This window comes from Polistes dominula, unplaced genomic scaffold (genome assembly GCF_049000335.1).
Source record: "Polistes dominula isolate Pdom_NZ unplaced genomic scaffold, Pdom_raw_medaka contig_16, whole genome shotgun sequence".
Classification (NCBI taxonomy): Eukaryota; Metazoa; Arthropoda; class Insecta; order Hymenoptera; family Vespidae; genus Polistes; species Polistes dominula.
The window spans coordinates 7,117,271-7,134,130 of NW_028301040.1; the positions used below are offsets into that span (position 1 = coordinate 7,117,271).

The following is a 16,860-nucleotide window of genomic DNA, read 5'->3' on the forward strand; positions in this document are numbered from 1 at the left end:
TTATATTAATAATACTATCTTAATCAATAAATATTAATTATTTTCATCGTAAATATTCTTTTTAGATGGTTCTGAAGCGGAATTTAGTTTCGTGTTGAATGACGGCATACATACGACAGAAGCGTATAATATATCGATTGTGGCAAAGCCCGTACGATTAACAGTAGAACAAAATGTCCCGTTAAATGTCTTTCCCTTAACAAGAAAAGTTATTTCGAACAAGCTTTTGTTAATAAGATGTTCAGACAAAGCTAGAGAAATAAAATACAGTGTTAGAAACGGTCCACACTTGGGAAAGATCATTATGGAAACTGGTGAAGGTGTATGGCTTGAAGTCGATCGATTTACGCAGAAAGACATAAACGACAGCAAAGTTTTTTATGAACATAGAATACGGTTTATGGATTTAACAGCCAATGACTCTTTCACGTTCGATATCGAAGCCCATTATACTGGATCTATAACGAATCAGGTGCCAACAAAAACAATAAGCTCTATCTACGTACTTTCCAAAAGAATAACATGAAATATTAATCTAATCGAATTTACTTTTAGGTTTTTTACATAGACATCTCTGTCTCGAGTGGTGGCTTGGATAGATACGTTTCTACTAAAACTGTCAGAGTCGAAGAAGGTGGTTTTGCTCCAGTTATCATGAACATCAGTGGAATAATAAGTTTCCTTCAAACTAACGCTGGGATCAATAAACCTGCTGTATTGTCAAGATTGGTCAATCAACCGAGTCATGGTCATGTGATGTTACACCCTGATCTCAACGTAACCACTTTCACCCAACCCCAAATCGAAGGTGGAAAAATTGCATATTATCATGATCATTCGGATACATTGGAAGATCGAATATTCTTTTCGTTATATTTAACACCTGGACACGTATTATTATGTAATACCAGTATATCGGTTATAATTGAACCAATTAATGACGAACCATTCAAACTCATTACCAACGCACCTTACATAACTGTCGTTCAAAATCAAAATCAAACTATTACACGAGATAATCTATTAACGATCGATCCTGATACTCCAGCTGAAGAGATCATTTATGACGTCATATCAGGACCTACTTTTGGTAGATTATTACTCTTACCTTTCGATCAAAACAGTTCGGAAGTAAAACAAGTGAATAAATTTTCACAACTCGACGTGGATTCAAACAGGTTGGTTTACGAGCACAATGGTCCTTTGCAAGCTGCCTCCTTTTATTTTAGAGTCTGGGATGGTCGTTTCAATCCTACCTACACGGTTTTCAACGTCCACGTTCTAGCAATTCGTTTGAACGTGACGGTACCAAGCCCGGTAAAGTTGCAGCAAGGCTCGAACGTAGCATCAATATCGGAAGAAAACGTAAAACTCGACACGAATGCAAGACAGGATTTGGTGAGCTACGAAGTTACAAACAATCCGAAGCATGGTGTGCTTTATGTGAGGGACGCTGCTGCTACGAATTTTAAACAGACAGACTTATTATCTGAGAGTGTGATGTTTTTACAAACGGACATGACAGTTTCCAATGATAGTTTGGAGTTATCAGCTCGTTTAAGCGGTTTTGAACAACAACATATTCGTGTTAAGATCAGGGTGGTTCCCTTGATGATAACGAATCCAATGATAGCATTGATGGGAGAGAAAAATCAGATAACTTTGCAACATATGGATGCAACACCTTTGGCAAAACTCACTAGTAGCAATCCAGTTTATACCATTATCAGGAAACCAAAATACGGCAAGATCAAGAGAATCATCAGAAGTTCTTCAACATCGGGAGAAAAAAGGGGAACGCGCGAAAGAGAGATCGGAAGATTTACTCATCAAGAGATTGTGTCTGGTGTAATATATCTTGTCTGTAAAAAAATACCAAGTATGGAATACGAAGGATTAAGCGACAGTTTCGCATTTATACTAGCGGCTTCGATATTTCAGCCGGCAACTGGTGAATTTGATATACGCGTTAAATTCGACATGGACGATTACAACAGTACATTGGCAGGTCCTATGGACCCTATCGGTCACGAGGGTGAAATGGCAATCGCGCCTAACATGAGCAACGATTATTTGCTCATTCTAGGCATGTTACTTGGTGCTTTTCTCTTAAGTATCGTTGTGATAATTACGATCAGATGTAGACATAATCGATACAAACGTACCGAAGAAGACAAGCCTGAGACAACCCCTTCGGTTGGCGTGATGCCTTTACCAAGACCACCTGATCATCTGATGCCTACAACACCTCATCTCAAACGTTTCGCTAACGAACACGGAACAATAACATCCAGCACACCACTACCAGTTTTACCAAGCATGACTTCAACTTTACCACAATGCAAAGTAATACCTCTGAACCCTCTGGAAAGTATAACAGGTTCAGAAGTAGACGTATCTGCGAGGTATCCTTATGGGGTTGCGGATGGTGACGAGTGGAGTAGCTTTGATACTTCGGACCTACCCTGTCAATCGGCCACTACACAAAGAACCAACAATCCTTTACTGAGGAGAAACCAGTATTGGGTCTAGCAGGAGGAGTTGCCTTCGGGCCGTAAACGAAACAAGCTGTAGCGCTTCCAAATACTCGCTTAGAAGACTGTCTTTGTTACAAATGTCGGGATGATTATTCCATATTATTGTCTCAGCGTGCCTAAAAGGAAAGTTACTCAATAATACCGTGTATATACATATACTGATATACATAACACATAATGGATATGTAAAAATGAAGATATTCTCTCTTCTTTTAAATCGATAATTAACATGTGAAACTTTCCTAATGGCAGTACGAGTATGTATGTATGTAATAGGTTGCGTATATAGCTCTAATTACGATAGATACGACAAAACGGACTATATCTCATCTATCTTATGTTTTGCCTAAGAAAAAAGACCCTATTGTCGTCCGTGATTACATATATTTGTCACTACGAAGGACTCGATGTGCCTAAATGAGAAATCGACTTTTTACCGAAACCTATTAGTAAATCTAAATACACTTTTGCTAATATATGCCTTCGGTCAAAGGAAAAGTTTCATGCAAAGATCTACGGCCTTACTTATCGTCGCTACTTTGAATCATCCCCGTCTACCTCGGCCATTATCCGATTTGAACACCGACAAACTTTGTCATTTGTTTCTTTACATCTTCGATGAGATCTTTTTAAATGTAATATATAATACATAGAGACATCGAACGAGATTGACACAGAAGATTTTATTCGTCGCAGAAGAGAAAATATACGTAATGTACTTAAAGAACTCTGTGTATCAGTTTGGCGAATTGTTGGGATACGAGGGCCAAATTATTATCGAAGACTGACAACTACACCGAGATTTATTAGGATGTTATTGTTCGCAATACGTGTACATAAAAATAAATATACCATGTGAGAGAGAGAGAGAGAGAGAGAGAGTGAAAGAAAAAGAGAGAAAGAGAGAGAGAGAGAGAGATAAGACAAAAAAACGCATGTAAAATATGTATTATCCGTCGTCCATTTTGAAAACTAGACGGACCTATTTGCAGGCTACTCTGAAAAAATTTTGTGAACCCGTAAAATTATACGACGTACCTTGGGACATGAGAGAATCTTCAAAATCTCGCGTTATGCACATATCTTTTACACACTGCACTATTTTGTAAATTCAAATTTTTTACTTGCGTTTCATCATTCGGAAAATAGAAAACAGTATTTATAATCTTAAAAAGAAATAATAATAATAATAATAATAATAATAATAATAATAATAATAATAATAATAATAATAATAATAATAATAATAATAATAATAATAATAATAATAATAATAATAATAATAGTAATAATAATAAATAGAAAAGAAAAAATTTTGTGATTACTATAATGATGATTTTTCGTAGAAATTCAATACAGATTAGGTCTATTATCAATTAGATGATACCATGAATTATTTATTTATCGTACTACGAAAATTATAGTTGATAAATCTTAAATTTATAATGATTTGTAAAATTAAACTGATTATAAGAAGGAAGAATGTGTTAAATTACGTTCTGTTTACGTATACATAAAAATCTTATCCAGTAAGATAAAAAAAATAATGAATGATATAGAAAGTTAAAATGAATCTTATGCGTATTTCAGTATTATATTATATAATATCATAAATTTATCAATGTTAATCGGAAATTAAGAAGCTAATATCGTATGTGTTTTTATTCGAAGAATTAAAACATTACGTTGGCAGGCCTTCAGACGAATTTGACGGTGACCTTAATTAAACGACGACTTTGATAATGGACCCTTAGGGATGATTGTACGATTCGTAAGATGCTCTAATGTGAATGTTAATAATAGAAATTAATGATTATATCTTAATCATTATCGTAATATGTATTTACGTGGCGAATACTGTTTTTGCTAATTTATTAGCATATACAATAACATCATTTCTATCGAGAATCATCCGATAAGAATAAGAATTTAATGAATATGCTATAATATGTAAATGGAAAACAGTTAGGCTTTTTTTACATCCAACAAGTGAACCGATCCGAGTGCCAAACTTCTATATTAAATCTTGTAATATATAAATAGTTTATTCATAGAAATGTATTTTCCCTGCTGACTGAATGCATAATTCTTGTAATTCTAATAAAATGAATGTGCGATGTTAATTATTACATGATAGTAAATACGCATATATATAGATATATAGATATATATAGATATATATAGATATATATATACATATGTATATATGTGCGTATAAGTTGTTACGTCTCGTTATATGACGTCATTTTATTTGTTTTTTTATATGATAACGATAAAAAATAGGAAAGAATAATATTGGAAAAATTGGATTTATATATATATATATACATATTTGTTTTTATATAAAATTAAAACTCATTCGATAAATACACCGTAAGAGCAAATGACGCGCCATCTATAAAATCGATTTCGTTCCTAAATTCGTATCCAGTTAAATGTAAGGTGGCATGACAGAAGCTCGGTACTTTTCAACATGGCTTCGTTTGTGCGGTGAGTTGATTATTTTTTAGCCATTTAACCTTCACATAAAAGCTTATCGATTCGTCTACGATAAAAGAAAATTTTATTAGATAAATCAATTCGAAATAGGACCATTAAATATCGATTAAATTGTTACTTTTATTTAAACAATTTTATTTAACACAATTGGTATAACGTAACAATGATCACGCTGACGTGTCATTCATATTTATTTCTCGTTATTAATTACTTTATTTCTACATGCCGGTTATTGTTAAATTCGACATTTTATATAATGGAAAAAAAAGGATAACATTTAATATTATTCGTACATTATCTTTATGCATTCGATAATAATCGAAAGTACTAACGTTACTTCTTCGAGCACTTTAATTATGGCGATAATGTCGTAGTTAAGTTTTTTTTCTTTCTTTCCTTTTTTTATCTTTTTTCTTGTTTATTTCTACAAAGACAAGGATAGTACTTCAAAACGAATATGTAAAGTTACGAATGTTTTCTTTCTTTCTTTCTTAAAATAGGTTAAGTTTAACAACAATTCATGAGATTACATTAATTTGAAATTATTTTTTATTTCAGGCTGGGAATATTTTTTGTGCTAGCTCTTTGCCCATTTATTATTAATGCAGTCAATAGAGATACTTTTAAAACATGCGGACAAAGCAGTTTCTGCCGGTAAATATTAATATTTAATTTAACCTTTGATTATATTATTATAATTATTATTATTATATATTTTCTGTTCTTTCTTTTGATATTTTGATATTTTGATAAATATTTTATTTGTCCTTATAGACGTTGCAAAAAAGTTGAACCAGGAAAAACTCCGTATCAATTAGAACCGAATACAGTTGCACACAATGAATCAACGCTAACAGTAGATCTATTTAATAGAGATACTGGTGTATATTATCTTTTAAAACTTACCGTACTTAAAGATCATACATTTAGGCTTCACATTAATGAAAAAAATCCATTGCATCCACGATATGAAGTTGAACATTCTTTGCAAGATCAACCACAAACTTCGACGGTGGATAGCGTTGAAAAAACTGCAGAACACATATCTGTTACCAATGGAAAGAACAAAGCTGTTTTAAATATCAATCCTTTTAGAGTAGATTTATATTATCAAGATGCATTAGTCATTTCAGCTAATGCTCGTGGTCTAATGAGATTTGAGCATCTTCGAAATAAACCCGAAAGGTACATCGTATGAAAAGAATATGGATTATTTCAATGAAAAAAAGAGATACGAAAATATAATCTTTCATTGGTTTCTTTAGTAAATCAGATCAAGAAGAGAAAGGAGAAAATATTCAAACTGAAGATAAACAGCAATCGCAACAATTTCCTGGTGACGGTGCTGACAGCGACCCTGGTGCTTGGGAAGAAAATTTTAAAAATCATCATGACTCTAAACCTTATGGACCAGAAGCAGTAGCTTTAGACTTTAGTTTTCCAGGAGCAGAACAAGCTTATGGTATACCGGAACATGCAGATTCTTTTGCTTTAAAATCTACTAAACAACTAGAACCATATAGGCTATATAATTTAGACGTATTTGAATATGAGGTAAATGAACGAATGTCATTATATGGAGCAATTCCAGTTCTTTATGCTCATGGGTACGTGTAATTATTTTCAAAATTCAAATAGATATAATATACAATACACACAAACTTAACATTTTATTTTATAGTAAAGACAAAACAGCAGGTATCTTTTGGCATAATGCAGCAGAAACATGGATTGATGTTTTATCGAGTGCTGACAATAATGTTGTAGAAAGTTTGGTTAATTTTGTTTCGGGTTCTAAAAAATCTCAAGTTGATGTTCACTTTATGTCAGAATCTGGAATTATTGATGTATTCTTCATGTTAGGACCTAAACCTTTGGATGTATTTAGACAATTCACTGTTTTAACTGGTACAGCACCCTTACCGCAGGTATATATTATTTACGTATATTAAAATGCAAACGCTAATTGTCTATATATTTATGTTTTCTATTAAAGTAATTCAACTACTAATTTACTTTGCAGATGTTTGCATTGGGCTATCATCAATCACGTTGGAATTATAATGATCAAGATGATGTAGCTCAAATTGCCAATGGCTTCGATGAGCACGATGTCCCAATGGATACAATGTGGCTTGATATCGAATATACAGATAATAAAAAATATTTTACATGGGATCCACGTAAATTTCCAAATCCTCTTGAAATGGTTCAAAATTTAACGGATAAAGGAAGAAAATTAGTTGTCATTATTGATCCACACATCAAAAGAGATCCAAATTATTTCTTACATAATGATGCTACTAGTATGGGATATTATATTAAAACTAAAGATGGAAAAGATTATGAAGGTTGGTGCTGGCCAGGGTCATCATCATATTTAGATTTCTTTGATCCAAAAGTTCGAGAATATTATATTGGTCAATACAGTTTAGATAAATTTCATGGTACTACAAACAATGTACATATCTGGAATGACATGAATGAACCGAGTGTTTTTAATGGTCCAGAAGTAACTTTACCTAAAGATGTTCTACATTATGGTGGCTGGGAACATAGAGATGTTCATAATATCAATGGTCTTGTTTATACACTTTCCACTTATGAAGCTCTTTTTAGAAGATCAGGAGGATCCTTAAGACCTTTCATTTTAACAAGATCTTTCTTTGCTGGATCACAACGTTATGCAGCAATGTGGACTGGTGATAATATGGGAGATTGGGAAAATCTTCGTATAAGTTATCCAATGTGTCTTTCTGCAGCTGTTTCTGGCATGTCATTCTGTGGAGCCGATGTTGGTGGATTCTTTAAAAATCCAGATAGAGAACTATTTATTAGATGGAATCAAGCTGGAGCTTGGCTACCTTTCTTCCGTCAACATTCACACATCGAGACAAAAAGACGTGAACCATGGACATTTAATGATGAAACTACACAAATAGTAAGGGAATCATTTAGAGTTAGATATTCCTACTTGCCATTATGGTATACATTGTTTAGAGAACATGAAATAAAAGGCACACCTGTAATACTACCATTATGGGCACATTATCCAACGGAAACACAAACTTATACAATCGACGATCATATACTCGTTGGAGATTCCATTCTTGTACGCCCAGTATTTCAACCTTCTGCTACAGAAGTTACTGTATACTTCCCAGGGGAAGGTAAGGTGACCTGGTACGATATCGATACCATGCAACCATATACCCAAGCTGGATCACACAATATTCAAGTAACTATTCACAAGATCCCTGTATTCCAAAGAAGTGGTTCCATCATTCCGCGTAAAATGAGAATACGTCGTAGCACAGTTGCAATGAGAAATGATCCGTATACTTTAATTGTTATTGCTGATAGTAATGGCAATGCCAGTGGTAATCTGTATATTGATGATGAAAGCAGCTTTGAATATCGTCATGGAAAGTACCTTTATCTAAAACTCAACTTTGATGGAACTAAATTAACTTCAACATTTATTGATAAGTTAGCTTCGTATGAAACTAAAAGCTGGTTGGAAAGAGTAGACATAGCAAATCCTCCTAAAGGAATTAAATCTGCTCAGCTTGTATCGCGCAGTAAGTATTAAAATCTAGATTGAATTAATTAAAAAGTCAAAAAGAAAGATAATTATCGTTTCTTCATTTTATTACAGGTTCAAGAACAATAACATTAGAAACTAAATATAATCCCAATAACAATGTACTAACATTGCGTAAGCCAGGTGTAAATATGAGCGAAGAGTGGACTATTGAATTAATTCGTTAAACCAATGGTTATTCTCATATCAAATCAGAAATTATACAGCAAAATCAATTTTTTCATGGTAATATCAATCCTTCAGCCATCTGTGATCCAGAAAGTAATGTATGTTAAAGTAAATACAAATGCAATTTAGTTGTTATAATAGAAAAAATGCATTTGTTACCTGAACAAATTTTTTTGTGTGACATAACACTATGCAATCAAGCAGCATAAATTAATATTATGTATGTGGTATTTTTCTTTGTATCGCATGCATGAAGTTTTTTAGAAAAATAAATAAATGTTAATGAAATAATGTGAATTATTATTTAATGAAAAATATAACAATTTATGTACAATTGAAGATTTTTTTTTGTGAAATGCAAAATTACAATATAAATTATATTTAATTTACAAAAATCATTTATTTAATAGTTATGTTCGTTCTGTCGGTGCTTGCTTATGAGCTAAATACAAAAACACTATAGATGATAACGCAGATACCAAAAAAATGACATCAAACCATCTGTGATAGAAATTAAACTGAAGTTCACCCAAAACTTGTGTTATAATTATTCTGTATTCAGCAGGCATATTCATGCGCATAAGTAATACAGAGGACACAAAATACATTCCCTAGAATAGAGGAATATAAAATTACATAAACTACATTGCAACAAAACAATTGTAAGAAAAAGTCATATAGAGAAACAAAGAAAAGAACAAATCTTACCATTATTTGTGCAAGTATAAGTACAATAATATTTGAGGATTTGCTGCTTGATATAGCATAGAAGAACTGAAATATGAACATGAAATTACATTTGTGGTAAGCGTTTTTGTTATGAAGACTGATAATAAACAGTTAGTCGTATATCATAAATTGTAAATCATGTTCTTCACTTTTACTCAAATAATATACAGTTTTGCATATATTAGTCAATCAGTTAAATGTGAAAATCAATTGATACTACAATAAGGAACTAATATTCTTAAAAATTATATAAATAAAAAGATTAATTGACATAAATTGATTGAATAATTGTACATATTTAATAATATGTATTGTGAAATTAATATCGTACCTTCGTAAGAGTTAACAACAATCCACGGATGGAAGTCAAAACGATGCATCCAACTAAATAGAAGGATATATGTTGTGACCAAAATGTAACATCTATATCAAAACCCATCCAATGAACAGCAATTTCAATTCCTCTGGTAACGGGGTCTTTTTTACCAACGCGATCAAAGACTATATTAATGGTGGACTGCAAAACAAAATGTAATTTAATATTTCATCGTTTATCTAATAATATATTGTTTGCAATTTTGTTGATGTTGAAGTATATACTAACTATAAATATTTTCCAAATGCAATATATCGAAAAAAAGTAGCCAAGGAAATTAAAATATTTTCCTTGCCACGTAGCTGCCCATTCTAAACGTTCTCTAGCATTTTGAATATCGTGTGCTTCTAGAAATAATTGTCTACATAATTCTTCTAATGCTATAACTTCTATTTGTAATTGTTTTATAGCTGAAAATTAACACAGTAAATATTAAATGTTATTAATCATATGTGTCATTTGATTTATTATAAAATGTTAATACAATACACACTTTCTTGATTCCCTTTTGTACCACCTAAGGGACCCAACATTCCCCAAAGTCGTGAACGAGCTTCACTTTGTCCAACCACTTCACCTTTTTTAGCAAGTGCTATCCTTTTTTCTTAGCTATGATCATATCCATTGTTTGTAGCAATCGTCTTTCTATAGCTTGTACGTCAGCATAAGACACAGGCCGCATAAAATAGGCCATAGAGGAATATGGATAATTTACAGCACCGAAACCAGACAATAGTGCCATGACAGTAACTCCTATAACGCCTATTCGGCTTACACCTTGCTCTATTGATAACAATCCTTTCTTTGGACTCAATATTGGAAAAGGGTCACCAATTTTCCAAAATAAGTAGAGATAAAAAAGATATACTATGATTGTAAGTGGCCTTATCCAATTCAGTCTTACTACACAAAAAATTAAATAGATATTAATTAAAGAAAATATAAATAACTTAAGTGTATAGAAGAAAAAGTACATACCAAATCTAATGTTACTGATAATAAAATATGCTATGTAAAATGGTATAAGAACTATTACCATAAATAAAAGCATATATAGTCCAACATTCCAATGAAAATATCTAGAACTGATGATAAATAATTACGTTTAACAATGTCTTTCTTTTTTATTTATTTTAACTATTATATTAACATTTTCTTACCTTGAATCAAGAACTCGGATTATTTCAAAAATTATAAGTTCAAACATAGTACATGATAAAGAAAATGTTGTGGAAAATATTAACTGTACTAATCTGTGGTGTACTTCATAATCACGAAATAATTTTTTTACAAAAAATATCCATCCTCCCAAGAAAAATATTATCTGCAATATAAACAATCAGAAATATTGGATATGATACGAGTACAATAATAATCAAGATTTTGACAATGAATGTTTGAATTACACCAAAATTTATTGAATAATAAAAGAAAATACGAAAATATCATGCCATAGTATATTTATTGTAATAATATACTTATCATTACAATGAAAAATATATGAAATATAAATGTAAAATTACTTTAATATGATTAAATAACACTTATCAATGTACAATATTCATAGATATTTACACGGTTTAAAAGTATTTTGAAAAAAAGATAGAGGTAGACGTGAGACCAAACATAACATAAATGTCTTCATACTTAAGTATATATTCATATTTCAATAAATATTTTTTAAATTGTTTAATAATAAATTATTGTTTTTCTATCATTTGTAGCATAAAACTTTTAGAAAATGAATAATTCAACTTTCAAAATAAAACAATGTGTTGACTGATTACTACATATATGCAACTTAACCCTCTTTTTTCATAATGCAATGTCAATGGTTCATTAGAACTATAAATGGGTTTCCACCTGTGTAATAAGGATCACAAAAGTATCCTCCAAAAAAACCCATGTTTTAATAATATAAAGTACACTTTGCATTGCAAAGTAACAGCTCCTTATTCCTACTACTTTTAATTTGACAGGACGCAAATCATACGTCCACTGCTCACATGCAGGCGTGGCAACCCGGCTATAAACTTAAATATCGAAAATAATCGCTTTAATCGACTGACTCGATTTATCGATTGTATACATTTCAAATATGGAGGGTAGAGGTAAGGAGTAACATCTCTGTACATGAAAAGTGTCCGTCGAAATGCATTCAATTAGGGTGGCGCCACAGTAGCTTCAGGGTAAATTTTAAATTATTTTATCAAAATCTACCTTATCGACCGAAATATGAACACGCTTCGCCATATCATGACGTTTTTTTTTTCATTTCGTCATATCTATGTTATTTTCCAAACATATAAACTATTGTAAAATATTTGTAATTAATACAAATATATTTACTGTTTTGTTATAAACAAATTTTATTTTCTACCTCCGTTGATGAGTCGGCCATAACTCGTTTCCGTCTTTTTTTTACAGGTGGCTTTAACAGTAAGAAGTAGTCGAAAAAAATAGATCGTAGGTGTTATACAATAAACAATATGAATAAATCTGCTGCTTAGACTCATCGAATGCTCTCAAATACTTATGATGATAATATTATAAATGAAAAAGCAAGAGATTTCGAAAAAACTACAATGCTAGTTTAAACCCTTAAGTTAACCCTGCTAGAGTTAACTCGAACGACGTTTTATTCTATGCTGCTATAAAAATTTTAATTAATTTTGTATTTATTTAATTTTTTTGCGAAGGCAATGTTCTAACGTGTATTCTTTTACATAAAAAAAATTGATTTTTTTGGCCGGTTTTTTCAAAAAACTATGCGTTAAACTGTTAATAAAGCTGTAAAAAAAAAAACAATTCAAACAGGTTTTATAAATTACTGTTTATTTTTCGAATATGATCCATACAAGTTTTATTTACAATATTTCATAGATGTAACAATGTTAATATTTGAAATAACGTTAGTTTAAAGCTAAACTAGATTGATTTAGTTTTTGTTAACTTTTACATAAAAAATTTAAATTTACAGGAGTATCTATCTTTATATTTACATGTATTAGGGGGATCAAATGTAATAAAAATTTCTTCGATGAGGTCATTTAGATTTTGTTTGTGTCAAGACACGGTTCTGTAAACACGGAAATGTTGTTATTACGTTCAATCTCTCTTTGTTGTAAATTCTAATTTTCGGTTAAAAAATTTTTGTTTTACCAAGGAGGAAATATGTCAAGGCCAACAATAAGCAAAGCACAATTACGTCATAGTATGCTATTTTTTTTTTGATAAAGGAGTTGAATATCCCGAAGCAGTGAAAGAAATTAATAAAATTTACGGGGACGTTTTGACACTACACAAATGTTATACATGGTTTTGCAAGTTTAGAAGTGGAAATAGGAATCTTAAAGATACCCCACAAATAAAAGAAGATGATATGTTGGAGTTATTGAAGGAGTTGGTGGATTCAGATCCTCGTCAAACACCTGAGGAATTATCATTGAAGATTGGCTGTTCACAGAATACAGTTGAAAATGATCTTGATCGCATAGGAAGAAGGAAAGGAATTTGGGTTCCTAAAGAATAGATGGATACGGTGCTCGCCCAACGGCGTACCATCTGCGCGACTCTTTTGTCTCGGTATGAAGACGATCCGTTTTTGTCACGAATAGTAATTCGAGATGAGAGGTGAATGACTTACAATAATTCTGTACAAGAAAAACAATTGCTTTCTTCCAGAGAAGCACCTGTTCCGAGTCCTGAAACATCACTAAAAATACAGAAGATACTTGTTTGTGTGTGGTGGGATTCTTTTGGAATCATACACTATAAATTACTTGAAACTGATAAGACCGTTACAGCGACAATGTATTGTGAACAACTCGAGCGAATGAAACAAGAGTTAATAAAAAAAAGATCTGTTTTGGTTAATGGAAAAAACAGGATCCTTCAACAAGATAACACGGGGCGAAACGCTTCAAAAATAATACAGGAAAAAATAACGGAGCTTGAATTGGAACTTTTATCTCATCCACCCTATTCACCAGATCTCTTGCTGTCGACTTACTTTCTTAAATCGTTATACGAAAGATTTAAATATGAAAAAATTAACAATGTTGGAGAAATGAAAACTATCTTGGAAAAGTATTTCAATGAGCTATCGGTATCCTTTTTAAAAATAAAATCGAACAACTGCCTTATTTCTGGCAGACAGTGTTAAACAATGATGGAAATTATTTTTAATTATAATATTACTTCGCTAGCAAAAAAATTTTTGATTACTTTTCGGTACCCCTAATACATGCATATGCATATATAACTGCGTATTTATATGTTTTATTTGTATTTTCATATGTGGACACTTTAAAGAACAGTACATAATGTTAACACTTTGCCGGCCGCTGTCTGTCACATATACGTGACTTTTTTATGCTAACCGTTATCAACCGCTGTCACGTACATGTGACTTTTTGTCTCCAGCATGAATCTCGCCGGTGGCAGCGCAAATTTGGAAAGTAAAACCCGATTATAAGCCGCAAATTATTTTTAGTCATCCATTCATGAGGAAACCATTAGGTAAAAATCGTTCTTTGGTTACCGTTGTTGACAAAATAAAAGAAAGGAGGAGAAAAGAGTAGGACAACGATTATATCGTAACAATAAGACGGCGAAAATGATTTGGCGCTTACCTCGATACCTTGGGAATATCAGCATCTTGTTACATTCCGTATTCAAAGTCCAGCCTGAAACGGGATTATTCTATAAAATAAAAAACTATTATAGTAAAAATCTAAGAAGAACTAAAAAAGTTGTGAATAATGTGCAATAAAAATATTCACGAATAGGTGAAACAACTGCATTTACGACCCGTTCAAGCTGGACATTGAATCGTTATTTTGTTTCAAACGATCTCAATGTTTCTAACAGTTCTTTCAATATAAAAATAACGTTCATATCCTGCAAGCTGATTGGTTAATTTTTATTTTTTTCGATTGTCTGTGTAAAAACTAAAGCGTCATCTCTAAATTATCTTTCTTATCAAATATAATTAATTTCCAGCACAACTATGAGGTCCTCTTCCCAGACAGACAGTCATGGGCAGCGGACCCAAATCATTTATTGGCACCCGCGGGGCCCGTCTGGTATACAAATGGGGCTAAAGCGGGTTCCAACGCGGGAGCAGGGGTCTGGTCTGGAGGGCCTAGGACTGAGCTGTCCTACACCCTAACCGGTACCGCCTCTGTTCTCCAGATGGAGCTGTTTGCCATTCGGGTCTATGCCCACAGTATCCTGGAAAGGGGGTACTATGGCAAACATATCTACATCTGTAGTGACAGCCACACTGCACTCAGACTTGTACACAGCACCGTGGTCAAGTCAGGGCTGGTGAAGGACTGTGTCGACTTGTTGACACGGCTAGGCAATGTCAACAGAGTAAAGTTGCTCTGGGTGCTGGGTCACAGTGGCGTTCAGGGCAACGAAAGGGCGCACGAGCTTGCCAGACTTGGAGCTTCACGGCACGATCCGGCAAATCGGTGCCACATCAGCGTGTCATGGGGGCTTATGCGGAAGAGGACTAAGAAGTGGGCCACGGACCGCTTCAGGGATCTCTGGATGCAAGGCCTTGGCATGAGGCACACGAAGGCTCTGTTCTCAGGGCCCTCGGAGAAGCTAGGTACCGAGTTGATCAACCTAGACCGAGCCCAATTGAGGCTGGTTGTGGGATTGGTCACCGAGCACTGGCACTTTGGAAAGCACCTTACGCGACTGGGCCTTGCACAAGACTCGGTCTGCGGCAGGTGCGGCGAAGGGGAGGATACTCCCCTCCATCTCATAACTCAATGCGTTGGGCTCACGGACGTCAAAAATGATGTCCTTGGGACCACCGCCAACAACTTCGACCTAGTGGGCTCAGGGGCGGCCAGACTGCTGTGCTTTACAAGGGAGTCGGGGCTACCCGCGGGACCGGTACGGTCATAGGTTTTTCCCCGCAAGGGGCCCAGGTACAATGGTCCAGAGACTGAGCGCCCGGGTTAACAAACCTCAGGAAAAAAAAATATATATATATTTAATTAATTATGAATTCTTGTGCAATTTTATACTATTTTGACTATTAAAGAAGCCAAAAAATATAATAAAATAAATTATACATTATTTATTATGTATATAAAATATAAATTTTATGACTGTGAATTCTCATATTCAATAAATTATAAATTAAATTAAACAATATATTTAATATAATTAAAATAAAAGGAATAATTTTTTTTGTAATATTATATAATTTATTGCTAGTTGACAACGTTTCTTTTCTTTTTTGTTTTTTTTTCTTTTTGTAAACATGAAATTATATATTTGTAGTTGCTAATATCGAAATATATTCCACTGATAAGGATAGAATTAAATAAGAAACATATATAGATATGTATGTATAATATATTTTCACTTTTGTAACTAAAAAAAATTAACAATATTCAATCTGTAATAGGATACAAATTCTTTTATTATTTAAATTTACTATCAACCTTTCTTTAATAAAGAACATAAAAATACATCAACGTCTATAATGAGAAATTTATTAAAATAAATTAAAAGTATGAATTATAATATGAATTATTTGTGTTTTTTATGATATTTAATCATTCATTTATATTGATGTGATAATTATATTTTACCTATAAATCCTGTAATCTGAGTATAATTTATTTGAAAAAAAATTTCCTATTTCTTGTATTTATATTTGATTTAAACATAAAGAACTCCATAATTTCAAATGGATATTAGCAATATTGCTGTAAAGAATATAGAAAATTTTTTCCAAACAATATGATTACAATCGCATTAAAAAATTTGAAAGTAAAAAATTGTTAAAAGAGCTATTGCAAAAGAGCTAGAACTGCATTTCTAATTCGTTCTATCATAACATTAAGTATAACTCTCTCAGTTGCATAAACTTCTTATTTTAGTTTAGCTAAATGATCAAATTCAAAATTAAATTACAT

The 16,860-nt window shown here is 32.4% G+C and overlaps 4 protein-coding genes across 17 annotated transcripts in view; 3 read left to right on the top strand and 1 right to left on the bottom strand.

Annotated features, from left to right (window-relative positions):
* The window catches only part of kon (chondroitin sulfate proteoglycan 4-like protein), an 82,715-nt gene extending 78,055 nt beyond the window's left edge, over positions 1-4,660 (top strand). For all 14 annotated transcript variants that reach the window (XM_015328934.2, XM_015328933.2, XM_089174645.1 and 11 more), the window contains 2 exons: positions 66-472; positions 556-4,660. In XM_015328934.2, coding sequence (XP_015184420.1) covers positions 66-472; positions 556-2,532 — 2,384 coding nt within the window. In that variant the 3' untranslated portion in view covers positions 2,533-4,660. The remainder of the gene's footprint in view (positions 1-65; positions 473-555) is intronic.
* A 213-nt stretch (positions 4,661-4,873) lies between these two features.
* Positions 4,874-9,099, top strand: GCS2alpha (glucosidase 2 subunit alpha). The gene is made up of 7 exons (XM_015328947.2): positions 4,874-5,027; positions 5,595-5,690; positions 5,811-6,221; positions 6,302-6,643; positions 6,718-6,964; positions 7,060-8,617; positions 8,695-9,099. Exons 1-7 carry the CDS (start codon positions 5,011-5,013, stop codon positions 8,805-8,807), a joined length of 2,784 nt encoding a protein of 927 aa, XP_015184433.1. The 5' UTR covers positions 4,874-5,010; the 3' UTR covers positions 8,808-9,099.
* GPHR (golgi pH regulator) lies at positions 9,097-11,953 on the bottom strand. Its single transcript, XM_015328948.2, is given in 9 exon segments — positions 9,097-9,419; positions 9,517-9,582; positions 9,869-10,054; positions 10,142-10,323; positions 10,407-10,508; positions 10,511-10,816; positions 10,892-10,998; positions 11,074-11,237; positions 11,777-11,953. Coding segments are annotated over 9 exon segments (1,386 nt in total). The 5' UTR covers positions 11,849-11,953; the 3' UTR covers positions 9,097-9,218.
* Positions 11,954-11,964: 11 nt separating this feature from the next.
* LOC107070565 (uncharacterized) lies at positions 11,965-16,722 on the top strand. Its single transcript, XM_089174659.1, has 2 exons — positions 11,965-12,102; positions 12,341-16,722. Exon 2 carries the CDS (start codon positions 15,110-15,112, stop codon positions 15,836-15,838), a length of 729 nt encoding a protein of 242 aa, XP_089030785.1. The 5' UTR covers positions 11,965-12,102; positions 12,341-15,109; the 3' UTR covers positions 15,839-16,722.
* The last annotated feature ends 138 nt before the right edge of the window (positions 16,723-16,860 follow it).